The sequence below is a fragment of the Pinus tabuliformis genome, chromosome 1_1, assembly GCF_031772625.1.
Source record: "Pinus tabuliformis cultivar Carrire ecotype Pingquan chromosome 1_1, CPIR1, whole genome shotgun sequence".
Classification (NCBI taxonomy): domain Eukaryota; kingdom Viridiplantae; phylum Streptophyta; class Pinopsida; order Pinales; family Pinaceae; genus Pinus; species Pinus tabuliformis.
In genome coordinates, this window is record NC_142297.1 from 236,427,582 (window position 1) to 236,448,399 (window position 20,818).

The 20,818-nt window shown below is 37.8% G+C and overlaps 2 protein-coding genes across 2 annotated transcripts in view; one reads left to right on the plus strand and one right to left on the minus strand.

Moving 5' to 3' along the window:
* The window catches only part of LOC149212395 (uncharacterized), a 285,537-nt gene that overhangs the window by 248,408 nt on the left and 16,311 nt on the right, over positions 1–20,818 (plus strand). The gene's annotated exons all lie outside the window — the stretch shown is intronic.
* On the minus strand, positions 1,017–18,850 carry LOC149212397 (uncharacterized). Its single transcript, XM_089393109.1, has 4 exons — positions 18,733–18,850; positions 18,506–18,647; positions 17,991–18,401; positions 1,017–1,182 (listed from the first exon to the last, which is right to left on the minus strand). Exons 1-4 carry the CDS (start codon positions 18,848–18,850, stop codon positions 1,017–1,019), a joined length of 837 nt encoding a protein of 278 aa, XP_089249235.1.

A 20,818-nucleotide genomic window follows, 5' to 3' on the forward strand; every position in this document is an offset into this window, starting at 1 on the left:
AAGTTGAATCTCTCTTATACTTTCTTCAGGCTCTTCTAGCACTTGAAACTTATTCTGACTGCCCTTTCGATCTTCAGTGTGTAGTGGTTTTGGCCCCTTTTCTCCCCCTGTTCCTCTGCTAGCCACTTTCTGGAAGCTTTCAGCGTCCTTCATTATGTTAGGTTTTTCTTTATTATCTTCTTTACTGAGAGGGCATTCTCTAAGTAGATGCCCATGTTCATGGCATATTCGGCATCTGAAGGGGATATGTTCGTAGTCTACCGTCTGCACCCATTCCTCCTTGTGAACTTCCAGGATGACTTCATCCAGAAGTGCTCCTGATAGATCCATTTCCACACATATCCTGGCAAAGGAGGTGTATTTTCCCCTTCTAGTGGCTTCAGAAGCTTTGACAAAGCATCCTAGTTTATTGCCAATGGCAGCCAACGATTCAGTTTGCCAGTAATCAAGAGGTAGAGAGTAGAGCCTTACCCACACAGGAACCGAAGAGAAAGTCTCCCTCTCTGGGACAAAGTTCATCCTCCAAGGTCTCATATAGAGACCTGCTACTGCAAAAAAATAGGGGCCTCCTTCGAATATTCTGTCTTTATCTTCGATGTTTGAGAACACTACTGTGAAGAATCCTTTTGACCCTAGATGCAAGTCAATGCTACCTTTGGGCTTCCAATGGTACTTGATCCACGTCTGCAAAGCCTTTTCTGTGGGCCATAATCCCATAAATTTACAGATAATGGCGTAGGTTCCCATGTGTTCCCTGTGCTCCTGCAGAGTAGGGTCATTTAATATTACTCGAGGAGTGATTTCTGCTTTCGGTTTGCAAGGTCCTTTCTGGGTTTTGTCTCTTGAGTCCAGATTTTTGTCTTCTTCCTCTTTGTCCTTTGTGCTGCTGTTTTCTTTTGCTCTGGTCCCATCTGTGTCTTTTTCAATGCCCCTGTTACTATTGTTCATATCTCCTTTACTAGTTTCAGCTGATGATTTATTCCTGCTGGCCACTATGTCTTTGTAGCCATTCGAATCTAACCCTCTGCTCCCTCCCCTGCTGCCCGCCATTCGAATCGAACCCTGCTCGCTGTGGTCGCCCTGGTCGCTGCTAAACTCCCGCGTTCGGCGCCGCCTCTCCTTTCCGAGCTATTCTCTGAAGTATAGTTGCTTATTGAAAAATTAATAATTGTTGGAAGGATTCTAAATATAATCACAATTAATTATCAGTGTTCAAAGATCACTATATTGCCCTTGAATTTTTAAACACAATAGACACATTAAGTTTCATTTTTCTTGAGAATTTGAAGGAAGACTTGGCATTTTATTGTAACTTTGTCAAGTCCAATGAAGCATGTGCAATACGGCAATATTTTTAACTGTTCAGAACTGTGTGTGAGCAACAATGAGATACTGTCATTGCTTCACATCTTTTAACATATCAATACTTGCACCTTCAGCACTTAATAGACAGGTTATGATCTCAATTATTCACTCTTAATTCGAATTCAGGATCCTAAATATTTTTGATACAATGCATTTGGTTATTGAAAATTGCAAAGATAATCATTTTCTGATAGAAACTTTTCCTTTACATATTCTTTTAGGTCTTGTAGAAAAGCCACGAAATTCTGATCTGCTAATATGAACAATCTGAAATAAAATTCCTTCTCACATAAAAACAGAATTTCACTACTAGATGCAGTGGAATATGAACAGAAATAAAAACACAATTACACAATAAAACACACTGTTTTTCTTGGGAACCCAACTGGGAAAACCCTGTAATTGATGAAAATTTTATTGATAGCAAAAACTGAGGAATTGATCTCTTACAAAATTCAACTGTTTCAATTTGAAAGACACACTTGTCTTTCCTGCTTGATCTAAGTTTGAAGCCTTTGCAAAACTTCTGATCTCTTCTGTCTTCTACTAACCTGTGCACAAGCTTCTCTTGCACACTCTTTCTCTCACAAGCTCACAAACATAAACCTGTGCAACCTGCTCACAAACCCATGAGCTATACTATCTTGTCTCACCAACTCGTGCTCACAAGATAATGAATAAATTGTGCCTTTGTTCCTCCTTTTAAAGCAATTCAAATGGCTAAAATTAGTGAATTTCTTATTAAGGAATGATTTTGTGATTGATTGAGTTAGCATGAGTTAACTGCTCATGCAACTCGTCTTATTTCAAGTCAACCACTTGAAACCCAATCACTTTTCTTTTTCCTCAATTAACTCACACTAGAAAATCAAGAACCCGACTTTCAACTTTAACACATCAATTAACTACAACCTAACTCGTCCTAATTTTTAGGGACTGATTCCTAAATTATAGGAATTTGTCCTAATTTATAGGGAATCTCCTAATTTTTTGGAAATCGAGTATGACAAAGAAGAAACTTGAATTTGACTCCTTGAATGAAGGCACAAATCAAGGAATCAATTTCTCGCTACTTTGCCACAAAGATCTTTACTTTGCCATTCGAGACAAGCAAGCAAAGTCCTTTATAGGCTATACCCTGAACCTTTTTCTAACTTTTGAACAAGATTCTAAAATAGGGCCAGACAGATCAGATTTAGTCCTCAGTTGGATTATAGGGCTAAGGAACATATTATAGTTCTACAAGACCTTTTTCACAAGCATATTTAAGGCCATCATCTCTTCTTGCTGAAATAAAACCTTTGATTCAATTGAACAATGATATGTACCTTACATTCAGGAATCAAACCTTAGATGAATGGCTTTTTGTTGATCTCTTTATAGTTTTGAGTTCCCATACTCGTCAACAGTGGTAGATCCTTGAGGAGAACACATCAAGCCTGTCATTAAGCATCAGTCCGATTTCATGCACAGGAGATGACTATGCTGGTTTGTTCTCAGATAGGGATATTTTTCAAGTTTCTTTTGGGTTCTTCCTGAAACTCCTCGTCCGAGGCTTCTTTTTGTTAATGAGTAAACAAGGTATGGTTCAGGACTGTAACCTTCCTTAGTCAAGTCCGTGACCTGGAATTACACAAAAAGATTTCAAATTTTTTTTAGCATTTCTATCAGCGATGACAGTTTCAAGACCTTGTCAAAGGCTTCTTGGGCTTCTACCAATAGCCCTGAGACTTTTCGTCCTTCTACAATCAGACTGAGGTATATCTCGGCTCTTGTTTGAGGCTCAAGCTGAGGTTTCTCAGACTTCGGCCTGTTACAGATTGCTTTGAGATAGCTCTGAGGTATTTCGGATTGTGGAAATTTAGTTCTGAGAAAATTTGTTCTTTCTGCAAGATATCAGAAACCTTTGCATCTTTTCTGCCCTTTGAAGACTTTGGCATTCCTTTCTGTACATAGAAACAAGCAAAGACAAAGTTTTCTTTCTCCTCCTTTTCATTACCAAGGCAGACCTTGGTGAGGGTATGAATTGCACAGTGGCATTTCTTCCTCAATTCGGTCAGAACAAAGAGATAAGCTTCCGGGGCTAACTTGACTTCATTTGAAGTGAGTTTCTAGGGCTTGCTGACAGATCAATCCCTAAAGAATTGCATAGATGACTTCCTCTTTTAGGGCTGCTCTTATACCATGACCTCTGATACCATGTTGAAATTACATAGATATTCTATACTGATAATTCCTTATGATGTTTTAATTCTTTTACATATTTATTTCATTCGTGACTTCATCATAAAGGAAATTACACAAAAGACATCAACAATGCAATATTTAAGACAGAGAGACAACCACACGAAGAACACAGATTTACTTTGGGAAAACCCACATGGGGAAAATCTAGCAACCCTTTTCAATAGGGAATTCTTCAATTCAACAGAGACACATCTAAGTCAACAACTAGGTCAAACCTGGTCCAAGGTCCATCCTCTTAGTCAACTCAATCTGGCCCATAACAGATTCTGCTCTAGCCTCATAAATGCTGCTCTACTAGGCTGCTTCAGGTCTCAATCTTTGCTCCTTTTAGTTGCCTTAGACTGTAACTATGTGATGCCTCAAAGGTGCGCGTTTCTCTGCCTTAGAACTGCAAGTTTTTTTGTCTCAAAGACAGATGAGCGAGCTACCTCAGAACTGCCACACGTGTTGAGAAATCGGGAGGCTTACTAGTTAAATTAGATTTTTCTTAACATGATTATTACTTGTGAATTTGTTGGCATTTTTATTATTATGTTTTACCTTCTTTCATCAAGCAATTACCATAATATAAAACATGAGGATCACATAAGACAAAAGAACACAAGATATAGCCTCCAAGCCAGGGAAAAAACCCCTCCAAGGGGAAAACCCAAAAAATTCTCTTCTTATAGAATCAAATCAAAGTGGGATATCCAAGACCCATGGCCACAGAGAAAGACAACCTTCTAGATGCCAAGGCAAACCCTCCTTGTGCACAGTAAATCCATCAACAACAAGAGACCAACGACAAATCTTCATCAACAGATATGATGAGGCGGATCTTCCACAAACCCTTCATCCATTTCAAACTTCTGCCCTCCTCCTGCAAAATTTTAAAACCAATACAATGAATTTTATGTCCAAATGAGCTCAAATCATACTCTATTTATACTGTTTAGAGGGGTGCAAGTAGACATGTCCTTTGGGGCTAGGACGTCATGACAGGTAGGCTGACTTGGCATCTAGATGGTTTTTGACCCAAATTACATATTTACAAATCATTTTCCCTTTTCTTTACAATAGGTCCAAAAAGGACTTTGACTCAAGGAAACTTAAAAGCATGAAGAACATGCTTATCTAATAATAATAATAATAATAATTTTTTTCTTCTTTTTGTTTTTACATAAAATATACAATGATATAGGTACAAATACCATTATGAAGACCGAACCTAGTTATGTTTTCCAACGCTCCCTCTTAACTAGGGAGGTATTCATGATTCCACAACCAGTACAACGATACTTCTCAAATTGAATATTCTCATAAGAAGAGTCAGATTGGTAAGCCATTGTCAAATATCAACATAGCAAGGCCTTGGCTTGACAAACTCTAACTTTCCATGAGATCACAACACAATGCTGGGAGACATACACATGTACACAACCATAGCCTTTCATGGCACTTACCCTATCTAGATGTTCACCAAGCATGACCTTCCAGGACTATTCTTATCTTAGATTCCAAATCTTCAAAGAATATCGATCCTCTTCGACCACTCTTATCTTGGATACCCTATCATATTCTCAAAGAGTGTCAGTTCATGTGACTGCTTGTTATCTTGCATTCTCAATCCTCAAGGAGTACCAGTCCCAGATGCTCATCCAATCCTCCATTCTCCATTTTGCCTCCATGACCTTTACTATATACACGGCGATTAGTCTTGGCCTTGTGCATGACACATGGATAAGAGAATATGATGTCCATCATCACTCACTCTCAACCAGAGAGGAGATCCTTATTCCCTCTGGATCAGGGAATAGATTCTTACTCCTTCCCAAACATGAATGAGATTTCTTACTCCCTCTCAATTAGGGAGATCATCACAATCCTTAGCTGATCTCAATCCATCAACGACTTATTCTTTTGCGGAGACCTTCATGGTAGCTGCAAAGATTTCTATTTCGTAATACATCATATCTGAGCTTTAACCTTCTTTCACATTTTATCTTCATGATAGGGTTTCTCGACTCCTAGCAGCATCATGTCATATCAAAATTGGATCTTGTCAGTGATTAAACAACATTGTGATCAACTGGTTCATTTGTTATCTTTAAGTAGCCGGGCTTCCTCACGAGTCACAACTGCTAGCACATGTCTTCTTCCTTCATAACGAAGTTCTGCCTCATCTTCTTCAAAGTGTCATATCAACTTTCTAATACCAATTCTGTCCTTGTACTTCTCTGAGCCTTCAAAAATGCTATCTGCACACTTCATGTGTTCCATGATGAAACCACACAACTATAGGTACAACATCATCAAGCAAATTTTCCTTCCGACCTTTTCACATGTTTTTGCAATATGTGCTTCTGGGGAGCCAAGTCATATCTAAGTGGATCGTCTATATCAAAGTTTCCAAATTATAATATCTTCTAGAGTGTTATGTCAAATTCTGCTACTTGCTCCCTTTGAAGTGAACATTCCTTTGCATGCTCTATCTACATATTGTAACAAGTTTTTGCTTCAACTTTTAATTATAAATGTGTTCCTGGAATATGCTCATTGGCTAGAAGCTTCAATGTCATTAGGGTTCCCGCAACTCCCTCTTTCCATCATGCTCATCATTATCAAAGAGTCTTCATCAAGCACAAGTCTTGATTTGTTTTGTTCCTATATCCTTCTCATCTTGCTTCCATAATTTTGACAACCCTCATTATGTATTTGGAATTCTCACCAACGAGTACAACCAAGTAAAATATACAAGTACAAGAGCATGATGTTAATCTTTTTAATCTAGGGTTGCTATGATTATTCAAAAGTGTACTTCTAGGGTTCCAAACCCTAGAAATTCCTTGACCTAACCCTTATTAGGGTTTTTAGTTTTAGCGGAGACACCTTGCCCTTGGGTTTTGACATCAAGCCCTAGATTTTTATTTTAATTCAACCCTTGCTAGTGTTGAAAAATGGGTAACTAGGTTTGGTCTTCATAAATATGAAATGTACTTTTGATTCTCGAATATTGTAAAATGTAAGAAAAATTATTATTTCTATTTTGGAGCATGGGTCTCATGCTCAAGGTCTTTTATTTTAGAGGTCAAGCACCCATTGAGTGCTTTGAAGGTTTGTCCTAGGTCAAGAAGTCAAAAGAGTCATTGTTAGAAGTTGAAGACCCTATTGGGCACATTGTAACTTGTAAAAAAAATTATTATTGTATTTAAAAGTTTAAAAATACTCATCAACACCAAGTTGACCTGGCCGCTAAGAAGTCAACCTATTTAGAGGAGCCACGTCCACCTTAGAAACCTATATAAAGGAGGGAACTCAACCTCCTTTGCACACACATTCACTTCTGATCATCCAAGCGAAGGAGAAGCAGAAGAAGGCTAGCGAAGAAGGAGAAGGAGAAGGAAGAAGGAAGAAGTGTTTTGGGCTAGTTCTCTCTATCTCCCTCACACGTATGAAGAAGGAAGGCTAGGGTTTACTGCTTCAAGGTCGAATTTCTCTAATTGCTAGAGAACGATCAAAGTCGCTTGAAGAGGAGCCTAATAAGTCACTTACTAGCCCTAGACAAGGAAGCAAGCCAAGCGGAGTTGCTGGGAGGCCTTGGAAGGCTAAATTTTGTCACACGTGTGGATGCAGTGACAGTTGTAGGGGGCTGAAAATTTCAGACTTGCAATGGAGACCGAAATTCTGTAGCTAGAGGTCGAAGTTGTGTTGTTGGAAGAGATTTGACTGAGTTTGACTTGGACAGAGGAAGCACATCATCAGGAAAGGTCGAACTTGGTCTTGGAAGGGTATTGGTCTTGGTCTAGAGGTCTTGGAATTCGTCAATTGAAGAATCTATAAGAAGAGAAGAGATTTACGTGTTTTCCTCTCTAGTGGAGAGGTTTTGGCCCTGGTTTGCAACCTATATCCTGTGTTCTCGTGTACTGTTGTTCTTCTTGTTTTGGTAGTCGTTTGATGATAAGAACAAACATAATAATAAGAGAAGAAGCTAATAAATAAGTAAGCTAATAAGTAAGTAAAAGTAAAAAGATATCATAAGCAGTTATCAATAAAAGAGATATCACAAGCAGTTATCAAGAAAAGAGAAATCATCCTAACTACTAGCCTATATATTTATCAACATGGTATCATAACTAAGGTTGGCGAAGAGCATGGTGAAGATCTCTACTACATTGAAGAAGTTCCTAAAGAAGTGTACAATGGTGGCAAATCATCTCAAGAAGGGCACCAAAGAATTATGGGATCTCTTATTTTCTCTCAATAAGGATATGACCAGGACATCTACAAAGGACGAAGGGCTATTCTCAGCATTTACTACCAGATTTGAAGATGAGAATATTTGTGTGATCAATAATGGAGCATCAAGACATATGACTGGTCAGCACAAGCAACCGGAAACATTGTCAAGTGGAAAATATTCTTACTCCGTTGAGCTGGGTGACAAGAAGAGCTACCTTGTGAGAGGAATTGGATAAGCCTTGCTAGAGTTGGAGAATGGAGGAAATATTTATCTCAACAACATCCTATTTGTTCCAGGTTTGCATAAGAATCTACTTTCCATTTCATGTCTAGAAGATAAGGGAGATAAAATTGCTTTCATAGATGGAAAGGTTGTAGTATGGGATAAAAACTCTAGTATCGAAAATGCAAAGATGATTGGGATTTGTGAAGGAAGACTCTACAAATTGCTAACTCCCCTTGCTCAAGCTTTGGTTCACATTGAAGTTAGCCCATGTGAACTTTGGCATAGAAGATTTGGTCACCTTCACTACAAAATCTTACCAACTCTAAATACAATGGTAAATGGCATCCCCGAACTCAAGGAGGATCATGAAGGAGTATGCAAGGGATGTGCATTAGGTAAAAATACCAAGAGACCATTTGGAAGTAGTGCTTCAAGGTCAAAAGAAATTTTGGATCTCATTCATTCTGATGTGTTGGAAATTGTAATTAGGTTCGGTCTTCATTTAACGTATTTGAGTCATCGTGAAATGTACTTGTCAAAAGAATAAAGAAAATAATTTATATTATTGTAACAATGACTTATTAAAGCATGGGTTTCATGCTTAGGTCATCATTATATTAGTCAAAGTTCCCATTGTGGACTCCTAGGATTAATATTGAGTTTATAGAGTCATTGTACATTCAAATAGACCCTTCGTGGGCTTTTGAATCATGTAAACAGGTTTATCATTGAGTCAAATATGATTTATGTATCCTCCACACCAAGTTGGCCTAAGGACACTCATTCGACCTCACATGGAGCCTATAAATACAAGCTAGTCAAAGTCATTTGGTGAAACACATCTCAAGCTAGTTTGATATCTCAAGAGTAGCTGGGGAATTGTGAAGTCTGACGCTGGGAAGCCAAAGGAAGTGCAAGTTTGGGGAAGTCTAAGGAGAAGAAGAAAATCGAACTTTTGGTGCCTCTCTCTCTGTTTCGTTCCCTAGATTGGGAGTTCGAAGTCTTCCAAGCTGCCTGATGTCGGAAACTACTGCCTAGTTGAAGTTGCTGGAAGGAGGTCGAAGATCTGGGAGGCAGACTTGGTGTGGAGGGAAGGTCTGGTCTTTGTCTAGGGTGAAGAGTCTGAAAGAATTCTATTGTAAGGAAGGATTTTCTTGACTGGGTTTTCCCCTCAAGGGAGGTTTTGCCCTAGCATAGTGCCAACATCTATGTCTCTTGTTTTGTGATCTTCATACACACATAATATGGTAATTGCTTGATGAAAGATAAGATAATAAAGAAGTAAAAGAAGCCAACACACTCAGAAGTAATTATCAAGAAAGGAGAATCAAACCCTAATATAACTGCTTTGATTTTCCAACATGATGTTTGTGGTCCTATGGCTCCAAAGTCTCTTGGAGGTCATCTATACTATGTAACATTCATTGATGACCATTCGAGGAAAACATGGGTTTATTTGTTGTAATCCATGGAAGAAGTATTCGTCAAATTTCTAGAATTCTAAGCTGAAGTAGAGAACCTTAACAAAAGGAGAATCAAGATTTTAATGTCTGATAAAGGAGGAGAATTACATCAAAGGAAATCATAGCCTTCTATAAGGAGTCTGAGTTTAAAAGGGAGCTAATAGTCCCATAGAATCTCGAACAAAATGTAGTTGCAGAACGAAAGAATTGATCCATTGAAGAAAGTGTAAAAGCCATGTTACATGATCAAGATTTGCAGAAATTTTTGTGGGGTGAAGCTACTAAGACCGTTGTATACATTCAAAATCGAAGTCCTCATAGGTCACTAGATAACATGACTCCAGAAGAAGCATTCACTGGGAAGAAACCAAGTGTAGACTTGTTATTTTGCCGCCTTGCACACACAACTAAGTGACAAAAACCCTTAACCCCACAATGTGTGGTTGGTGGGAAAATCAAGAGGTGGGGATGTCACCTATTCCCAACTCTCCGCGTTCAAGCTCTCTCCTAGGTAAGCTAAGGCAGGTGGTCCCTAAATGAAAAGCTAGGTGAAAAATGATGTGAGATTTCTAGGAGATGTTAAAGTCAATTGGATTACTTTGAGATTATGAGCAAGTTCAACAAGTATGATAAGCAATACAAGACATAAAACAAAAGATGTTCTCAATAATCATCAACACATAAACTAAAGATAAACATGTAAACTAGTGCCTTCAAGATTGTTTCAAAATAATAAACACTTGCTCAAAAATAAAATGAATCAAAAAGAAACACCAAAGTAATCCTACAAATTAAATAGATGTTAGAAGAGATGATATCAACTTGCAAAATATAAATTTGCTTTTAAATAAATGCTTTATCCAAGTCAAAATATAACCATTCATGATTCTAAAGCATGTAAAGTAGCAATGTAAAATAACTTGCAGTATGAAATAAACTAAATCTTTACTTGCAAAAAGGATATTATACTTGCTGAATGAGATACTTCAATAAAATGATCAATTCAACGAATGTTCATCATAACAAGCATATAAATAAATGGCAAGTAGAGTGCTTTGAAAGTAAAGTGAGTTAAGATGTGATGTACTTAACTAAGGTTAGATGCAATTATCTTGATTAATTTTAGACTAAATGCCTATTCTTTTAAACTCTTGCCAAAGGGTAAAAATTGCGGTGATTGTAAGGAAGAGGGACTGAGGACACAGAGGTGTCATTAATGATAACCTTGCCCTCAACCTTACGATCCAATGCGTGCCTTCATTTCTAAAAGGGGACAAACCACCTCGATAATTGTGGGGTCAGACACCTTTATTTTACTTCGTACCAGTTGGAAGAATTGTCTAAGAAAATATTTGCCCTATGATGTCTATCAACCAAGTTTATGCTTGGAGGTTAATTAAGTTCGAAGTGCAAACTATACTAAAATGCCTAAATGAAATGCAAGTAAGTTTATTAGTGCTTTGCAAAAAGGAAATGCCTCAAAAAATGTAAATATGTTCATAATGATATAATTTGAAAATTTTCTCTCAAAATTATACAAGACATATAAACATAAGCTTGATAAATAAATGAAATTGTAAATTGCTCCAAGTAAATGGTAATAAACAATAAACATATAACGGTTGAAAATGAGATGAAACTATGAGTGAATGCTTGCTTGTAAAGTGTGCTTTGAAAATAAATGAGCAAAACCACAAATGAGCCTAGAGTGAGGCAAATTGTAAAGAGAGAAAATGTTAAACAACTAAATTAAACTCGCTACACAAATTGAGATACGTGCATGTAAGAAATGAGTTTCTCAAGTGAAAACTTGTAGCAAAATCTAACTTAGAAAAACAAAATGTGATAGTGAGGTTGTGTTAATTTTAAAATATGCAAATGGAAAGATTGAAACGCAAAGTTAATCCACCCACACAAAATCCTCCTTCTAAATAAGGAGAAAGGATGCCTTGGGTAAAACCCAAGCTCCCACAAGAAAACTAAGCCTTTTATTAACTTGTTACAATGATGTAAAAATCTCTTAGAGGGCTGCCCAAAAGATGAAGGAGATTTGTACAAGATGAGAGCTAGATAAAGCTAGAATATCCCTCCAAACTATGGTAAACTCAAAGGCCAACCAGACACATTGTAACTTGTAAATTTTTATTTTTTTTTGTTGTATTTAAAAGTGTAAAAATACCCATCAAGACCAAGTCGGTTTGACAACTAAGAAGTGAACCTATTTTGAGGAGCCAAGTTAATTTTTTGTATGTTCTATGATTAAGAGCAATTTACTTTAAATTTTCTTATTAGCCCAATATCAATTTCTAGATTAGCAATCACATCAGCATGATAGTAAAATGCAGATAGAACATATACATAAACAGTAGAACACAAGCCAAGACAAGAGGACACAAGATGTGGCACCAACCAGGGACAAACCCCAATGTGGGGAAACCCTTTGATCAATTCTTCTTATATTCTTCAATAATTCAGTAGAGAGAGAGAGAGAGAGAGATAGTACAAATATACAATTCTGTAATTTTATGAGAACAACTGCAAAACCCTAACCAACAAAGTCAAAGTTGGTCAAACAGGTTAGATTTGACCTCTAATCAATCTTGGTCAATGCTTAGTCAACTCGGCCTCCGACGGCAAGAAATGTCAAACCCAAAACAATCCGAAAATACAGTCAAACTTCAGTCAACGCTAGACAGACTTGTGGTCAACTCTTTGATAGTTAACGATGGTCAGCGTAGGGTCAAAATGTGGTCAAAGAAACTACTCAGAACTGCAGCCTACCAAGGAGAGGTAGCCTAACCCAATCCGCAAATGAGAAGAGTCAACACTTGGTCAACGCTGTCCAAAAGTCACCTTGCAGCTTCGGTCAATGTAGGTCAAAGAACCCCTAGACAGAAAACATATTTCCTCCTTTGCACATGTGAGAGAGATGTTGCTACTTTATGCGTACCCAATCAAGTGAGGAGAGAGAAGGATGTGATATGTGATGAGTGAAATGGTGCCACAAGGTCTCCTCCTTTTATATGCAATGTTGAGGTTTAGCTGGGTGTAAAAATGATTGTTTTGCTTGTTGGCCCACCTTGACAAATTGTTAAGAATACAAATCAATTCATATCTCTGTGAATACATGTCGCAATCGGATGATCGTTAGATCAATCCTACACCTCTCGGTGAGAGGAATCCAAGCAAAATATCAGCTGTCATAAATAAGGTGACCCATATGGAGTTTGGCCCTAGTTTCCAATTTTAACACTCCCTCTCAACTAGGGAAACTCCATCTGCTAATCCATCTGTCTATCGGTATTATCTCTGCCATCGATGCACTGCTCTGCTCTACTGAACTATGAAGAAGAAGAAATGATCGAGGATGTATCATACCATTCTCTACTGACCCGAAGTCAGTCCCAGATAAAAGAGTGTCTCATACCACTCTTATTGACTCGAAGTCAGTTCCAATAAAGAGTATGTCATACCACTCTTACTGACTCAAAGTCAGTTCCAATAAAGAGAGTGTCATACCACTCTTACTATCCGAAGTCAGTTCCAATTGATCCCAAATCTATATCATCCTAGCATAGGGAGTACGATAGTACATGATGTTGGCATTATGATACAAGTGTTGTCCTTGATGGTATCACACTCAGATGAAAGATCAAAGTACAACATGTTAACAACAAAGAATTACAGATTAGACTACAAAGAATGAAGAAAGAGAGGTATACGCAAGTTCACCTTGACCAAGGTGTGTATACACGCAGGTTCACTCAACACAAGTAGCGTATACGTACACACACACTTTCACAAAAGGAAAAGCACGTATATCTTGGAAAACTAAATTTTTGGTCCAAGGTATTTGGTCCATGGTATTTTGTAACTTGTTCCATGGTGTTGGTCCAAGGTATTTGGTCCGAGGTATTGACCCTAGGTATTTGGTTTAAGGTATTGGTCCTAAGTGGTTTTGGTCCATGGTATTGAGAAAGGCATAAAACTATAAAAGGAGGAGAAGATCATTAGGCTAGGTGTGCAAGTATCGAATATTTGATGAAGTGTGAGATATAATATGCAAGTTATTGGCTTATGGTATTGTGCTTGATCTGAACCAAGGATGAAGCTCGACGGTTGGTGAAGGATAAGATCTAATGATGGATCAGGATCTCAAGGCTTGAAATGAATTATCATTATGTGGTCTGATAATGTATAGTCTAGATCTGAATACTGACGCATGTGTAGTTTTGTAAATATTATGATCTGGGTGTAACTTAAGTCTGGAATAGCTGCAGAATTATGAATTAATATTTGCAGATGTGTACGTTGGTTGGCTTTGATAAAAGCGTGTATACACCACATGGAAGTAGTGTATACCTCATAAAGTATGTTTCAGTTGTTTCTGTTTGCTGTTGCAGAATTCTGGGTTCTGGTTTGAGTTTTAGTGACTGTATTCTGGTGACAATATTCTAACTGATCAGATTGATTGTCAAAGTGATTGATTGACTCAGTTATGGGTGATTCAGAATGTGATGTTTGAGTTTTAGTGATTGGTTGATGCAGATGTATTTGATGATTGAATTGCAGTTATAATGTTGTTGATGGATCCAGTCTGAAAATCTATGAAACATGGTCCATGGAGGAAGAAAGGAGGTCGTAGCCTTCTGTAGGTCGCAGCGTACGTACTAGTAAACATATTGGCTAGTACAAAAGTCAGGGGGTTGTAGCTCCCTTCCAATAGAAGCTGGAGAATGAGAGAAGGTTGTAACCTTCTGCAAGTAGAAGCCTGTGTACTAGTATAAGTCTGCACTTGTACAAAATTGTAAACAGATTTTCTTATTATTAAAAGAAGACAGAGACGACAGCAGCCGGTGGTTTTCACTCACATTGGGTTTCCACCTTATATCTTGGTGTTCATGTGTGTTGCTTATGTGTAATGCTTTATTCTGATTTTATTGCACTGTCTAATAAATCTCTGATATACTGGTTAAAGTTTAATGCATGAAAAATTGGGTAAATCAAAAGTTCTTGGCATATACGCTGGTTGCTTTAAGTACAGTCGCGTATACACGCTAGTTCACTTAGCTGAAGTAGCGTATACAAATCTGTTTGGGAAATTAAATTATTGATCTGATAATACTGATTCACCCCCCTCTCAGTATTATTTCCAACAATTGGTATCAGAGCAGGTCCTTCAGAAGAAGCTTGATTGCTTGAAGGGAGATCCATCATCATGAGTAATCAAGAAAGCGTGGGATCCATCAGACCGCCAATCTTTGATGGGAGAAACTTTGTTTATTGGAAGATAAGAACCACAACCTATCTACAATCACTTGGAACGGATGTCTGGGAAATCGTGGAAGGAGGATATACATTTCCATCAGCAATTCCTATAGATACGGTAGGTAAAAAGCAATATGAAACCAATGCCAGGGCTGTCAATACATTATTGGGAAGTCTGTCACAATTAGAGTTTGTCAAAGTTATGCAGCTCAAATTAGCCAAAGAAATATGGGACAAAATCGTTCTAAGCTACGAAGGAGACTCTCAGGTAAAACGTGCTAAACTGCAAACTCTCAGAATTCAATATGAAACTCTTAAGATGCACAATGATGAAAGTATAGCTAGTTACTTCTTACGTATAGATGAGGTTGTTAATTGTATGAGGAATATGGGTGAAGAGATAAAGGAAGTTACCTTAGTAGATAAAGGAAGTTACCTTAGATGAGAAAGTTTAAAGATCCTTGTCTGCTAAATTTGAATCAAAAGTATCTGCCATAGAAGAAAAATAGAATCTACAGACTATCACTATGACACAGCTTCACGGAATCTTAATTGCCTTTGAGATGAGAAAAGGAGGCCCATCATATATGAGAGAAGCCGCATTTAAAGCTTCAACAAAAGGAAAGGAAGAACTCAATGAATCAGGACATATTTCAGAAGAAGAAGATGAAGTAAATTTTGTCAAGAAACTTCAATGGGGTTCCAGAAGATTTAGAGGTAAACTACCTTTCAAATGTTTTGCCTATGGTAGAGTCGGTCATTACACTGCCAAATGTTCTCTTAAAGATAAATATAATAAAGGGAAGGAATCTGCAAAATGGAATAGAGAACAAAATGTAAGTAAAGAAAGTTACTATACTCATGAAGATAGCGATGGTTTATCAAATAGTGATGAAGATGAAAATAGTAATGATTATAGACTTCTAATGGCTTATGACGATGATAATTTTTGGGATGCTTTAGAAGAAGATGACCTTCGTGAAGAAATCTCTAAACTCAAAATCTGTTTAGAAGAAAAGAATATGATTATAGATACATTGACATACCAACTTGCTGAAAGAGAAAAACACAATGAAAAATTAGAATGTGAAATTGTGGGTCTAAGAAAGGATCTTGAGAAAACAAAATCTTTCAATCTTAGATTTGCTAAAAGATCAGAAACCTTAAATGAAATTATCAAAGTACAGCGTTCTCCTCTGGTAAAGACAGGTCTTGGATACACTGAAGAAGCATCTCAATCATAGAAGTCGTCAACCTCCACTAAACGCTATCTTGATGCAACAAAGAACATTGAACAATATGACAATCGTCAACAAAGGCATAAAGCAGATCACCAGGTAAATCAGGTTCAATTTGCTTCAAGGATGAACATAAGCGGCTAAGCCACAACCACCCTCAGGTAAATCAATAGAATCTACAATCATCAGGTCAATAGATTCGATAATCACAGGAACTTCTTTAATAGTCAATGTTTCTCATGTTATAAATTTGGACACAAAGCTGCTCAATGTGTTGCTTACAAAACCATCATAACTAGAGAAGTACGAAATCAAAGGAATGTGACAAGGATCAAGAAAAGTTCCTATAATAACTTTTCTCTTCTTGAAAATGAAATAGAATGCTCAATCTGTAACAACTTTGGCCATGAAGAATCTGAATGCAGGAGTAAATTTCAACAAATATCTCAAAAGGAGCAAACTCCATTAAACCCCAAAATATGGAGAAGGAAAGAACCTCAAATAGAAAGATGTGGTATAGCCTTGTATGCAGAAGGACAAGAAAATCAATGGTACATCGACAGTGAATGCTTAAAACACATGACATGTGACAAAGAAAAACTTCACTCATATAATGCCTTAGAAAAGGAGAAGAATGTCTCATTTGGAAACGACACTCCTACTGTCATAAAAGGTAAAGGCTTTGTTTTCTTGAAAGAAAAGGTTAAAGCTAGGAATGTTATGTATGTAGATGGTCTAAAGCATAACCTGTTGAATGTCAGTCAAATGTGTGATCAAGGAAATGAAGTGGTGTTTCGATCAAACGAATGTGTTGTTCGTGAGCATGATACAGGGGAAACCGTGATCAAAGGTACAAGAATTCCAAACAACTTATACATACTCAAGGGAGGACAACAACAGTGCTATCTAAGCAAAAATGATGAAAATTGGCTATGGCATAGAAGATTGGGACATCTAAGCTTTTCTCAAATAAGAAAAGCATGCAGATTCCAGGCCGTTCGTGATCTCCCAGATATCATTATTCCTGAAAATACAATATGCAAACCATGTCAATTCGGTAGGCAAACTAGATCTCACTTCATTTAAAAAGAAGGGTCAGCTAGTAAGCCTCTTGGACTTGTTCATACTGATTTATGTGGACATGAAGGAAAAAGCCATCTTGTGGAGAAGAATACTTTATTTTGTTCATTGATGCTTTTTCCAGAATGTGTTGGATAGGTCTTCTAAGGCATAAAGATGAAGCATTTTAAAAGTTCAAAGCCTTCAAAGCTTTAGTTGAAAATGAATCAGGTTGCAAAATCAAATGCCTTAGATTTGATTGAGGAGGGGAATTTACCTCGGATGAATTCTATGACTTTTGTGAACAACATGGAATAAAAACGTAGTTCTTCACCGCAAGGACTCCTTAGCAAAATGGAGTGGTAGAAAGAATGAACAGAACTATTCAACAAATGGCTTGAGCTATGCTAGATGAATTTGGAACTCTTGCAACCTTCTGGGGTGAAATTGCATTCGCCGCCGTAACTATTCTCAACCAATGTGGAAAAAGTCGAAGTCGGGATTAATTCGGCAAGGGTCCAAAAGTTGAAAAACTCAGCAAAGTCGGGAGTTTTTTGAAAAAGTCGGCAAAATTAAAAAAACACAAAATTATTCATTTTTTTTTTAACCTCTAGAGTATCCACAACATCAAATAAATGCATTTCCACATAAACATGTAAAGAAAGCTAATATATAATATGTATATGAAGTCTAGTGCTACATCACATATCAAAATAGTGAATCAACTCCTGAATTTTGAGTCCTGTTTGAGTCTCAACTCTCAAGAGTCAAAATATCAACAAAAAAATAATAAATGTACATCATGAGTCATCTAAAAGTCATCAAGTAATCAGTGACTGAGATCCTCTTCCCCTTTTACGAGAATAGGGAATGGCTTTGCCTTTTCCTCTAGAGGAAGAAGACCCTGCCCCGGGGGATACAAAGTCAAATGGACTCAATCGTCCTTTAGAAGCCGATGGAAGAGGTGGCCTCTGTGCTATGTTGCTGCTGCTGCCCATCCTAGATGGTGTCACCTCCTCCTCAGCATCCTCATCCAGCTCTGCTACTGCCTCCTGACCCTGATGTTGCTCCGCCTCCTCCTCCTCTATCTCTGGCTCTCCCTCCTCTGCAACTGCTACATCCTCTAGATCCACACCTAACCAATCTGGGATCGAGTCCAAGATCGGCCTCTCAGTCTCGACTCTCCATGAAGAGGTGGTATCAATATTGTCCAATGAGATGGCTTCCACATCAGTAGGTTTCTGAAGCTGTCTCACCCACAATCGAAGATTGTAGTAGACGTAGACCATGTCATTGAGGCGTTGGGACTCCAATCTGTATTAGGGTCATAGATTGTAAATTAGTACTTAGAAAATTTAAATATTAAAATTAATCAAATGAATTCAAAAAATTTAATTTGAAATCTTTTTAGTTTTTACCTGTTGCGCTTTTTGGAGTGTATTTTGTCAAATACACTCCAGTTGCGCTCACACCCAGAGGAACTGCATGTTTGGCTGAGCACTCGAATGGCAAGCTTTTGGAGATGGGGTACTCTGGCACCATAGCTTGTCCACCAAGCATCTACAAGTTAAAAGAAAAATGAGAAACATAAAAAAAAAAACATTGAAATTCTAAACTTGAAAGTTTGAAACAAATTGAAGCTTACCTGGCATTTTGGTCGTCCTATTCTTAATAGCCATGTTAAAACCAAATGTGCCACCTCCCATCCTATAGACCTCCATTTCTTTAGAAATCTCCTCACTTTCTTGGTCAGATGACACCATCCTCTCGATACAAGTGAAGAATCCATCCATCACCTCGGCATCAAATTTGAAACCACAAGCATAAGAAAATGCAGGGTTGAGGTAGACACCTGCAACATGAATGGGGCGATGGAGTGTATTGTTCCATCGCTGATCAATCACTCTCCATATGACCTGTTGTATCTCTAACCCCTCGTTTCCCTTATTTGCATAATAAGCATGAATGGCTTCTTTGGCCCTATCCATGGCCTCATACAAGTAGCCCATTGCGGGTTTGTCTCCATCAACCAACCGAAGAACCTTTACTGAAGGTTCTGAAATGACACACATCTCCTCTACTCCTACCCAAAAGCTCTGATCATATGAAATTAGTCTGCATATGCCCTCTCCCTCCGGTTTGCGGCTAATAGCTAAAGAACGCCGATCCGCTGAGAGAAACATGCTCTTCACCTCCCACATAGAATTCAACAGAGACTGAAGAGATATGAAAGTAATGGCAAATCGTGTAATGGCAGGCCGCACCAACTCTTTGTTGTTGGTGAATCTTCTCATCAAGCTAAGCACAGATGAATGATTATATATAAATTTTGTTATGCTCTTGGATGATTCAACAATATCCCTCACAGTAGGAATCTTACTTATATCCTCCAACATCAAGTAAATGCAATGAGCAACACAAGGTGTCCAAAACAAGTTAGGATACCTCTCCATAAGCATCTTGCCAACGGCAACATAATTTGCAGCGTTGTCCGTTATGACTTGGACAACATTGCGTGGGCCTACTTCCTGAATGAAGAGGTCCAACAACTCACATAATGTACGTGCATCTTTAATGTGTGCAGATACATCAACAGATTTCATAAACATTCTCCCCTTGGGACAACTAACCAAGAAGTTAAGAAGGGTCCTACCCTTCTGGTCAGTCCAACCATCTGACATGATTGTGCATCCAGTGTGTTCCCATGATGCCTTAAACTCTGCAAATCTAGCAGTGCAATCAATGTTTTCATCTTGAAGAAGAGGCCCTCTCAACTCTGCAAAGGTGGGGGCTTTGTACCCTGGACCAACGACAACAACAACATCAAACATAGGTTGGTAGAATGGGTTTGTCTTGGCAATGTTGAAAGGAACATTACTCCATAGAAGACACCTACTAACCAACCTGTCAGCTTCTGGCTTTTCCTTTTTTTTCATTGATGATTTGATCCCAGGTTGTGAACCAGCTGTTGTTCTAGGAACAAAAAAAGATGAGATAGAAGGATGAGTACCCATGGGTGAGGAAGGTGATGCTGCTGTAAAAGAACTGCCACTCTCAATTCCCCCCACTCTTTAGCCCCCTACAAGTTGGTTTCTTAGTGCTGCCCTGGTGTCTTTTCCGTCCTCTTTATCCATCAATGATTGAATGGCCCATCGGATGATTTCTGGAGTTGTTTTTGAGCAAAGTTCAATATTTTGCCCCGGAATTTGCCCCAAATGGAATTTTAATCTGTTGATGCCTCCTGACATATGCTTGCCACACAACTTGCAAGTCAAATACATTCTATTGACCCCCCCAGTTTCGGGTGTAATATCAGGCTCACTAAACTCCCACATAGCATCCAAAATCCTTGGCATTTTGTTTTAAACTTTGAGCTTGAATTTAAAGTTTAAACCTGGGCACAAAAAAGATTGAAACAAATTAAATTGCTTCAACCTTCAAATCAGCAAAATATAATTATTAATTTGTATTGCACTTAGAATTTAGAAACAAATTAGTAAATTTAAAATTTAAATTACAAATTTATAGTAATTTTAATTTTTAATTTTTAAAATTTTTAGACCCACCGAACAGTGAACACTTAAGCCATATATATTTATTATTATATGTTAACAGCTATACTGTTTTGGGCCTTCCACTGATTGTCCATTGTTGATGTAGTCAATTTATGCAGTGTTCACTATTCACTGATATGTCTTGAGTGACAACGTTGACTGTGCTTTGAAAGAGAC

Excerpts from the sequence above, each read along its gene's own strand:
- LOC149212397 (XM_089393109.1), bottom strand. The coding sequence starts at position 18,850 with ATGGTGTCATCTGACCAAGAAAGTGAGGAGATTTCTAAAGAAATGGAG. Across the intron at positions 18,648-18,732 it reads TAGGACGACCAAAATGCCAG|ATGCTTGGTGGACAAGCTAT; the intron begins GTAAGCTTCAAT and ends TTTAACTTGTAG. Across the intron at positions 18,402-18,505 it reads CACTCCAAAAAGCGCAACAG|ATTGGAGTCCCAACGCCTCA; the intron begins GTAAAAACTAAA and ends ACCCTAATACAG.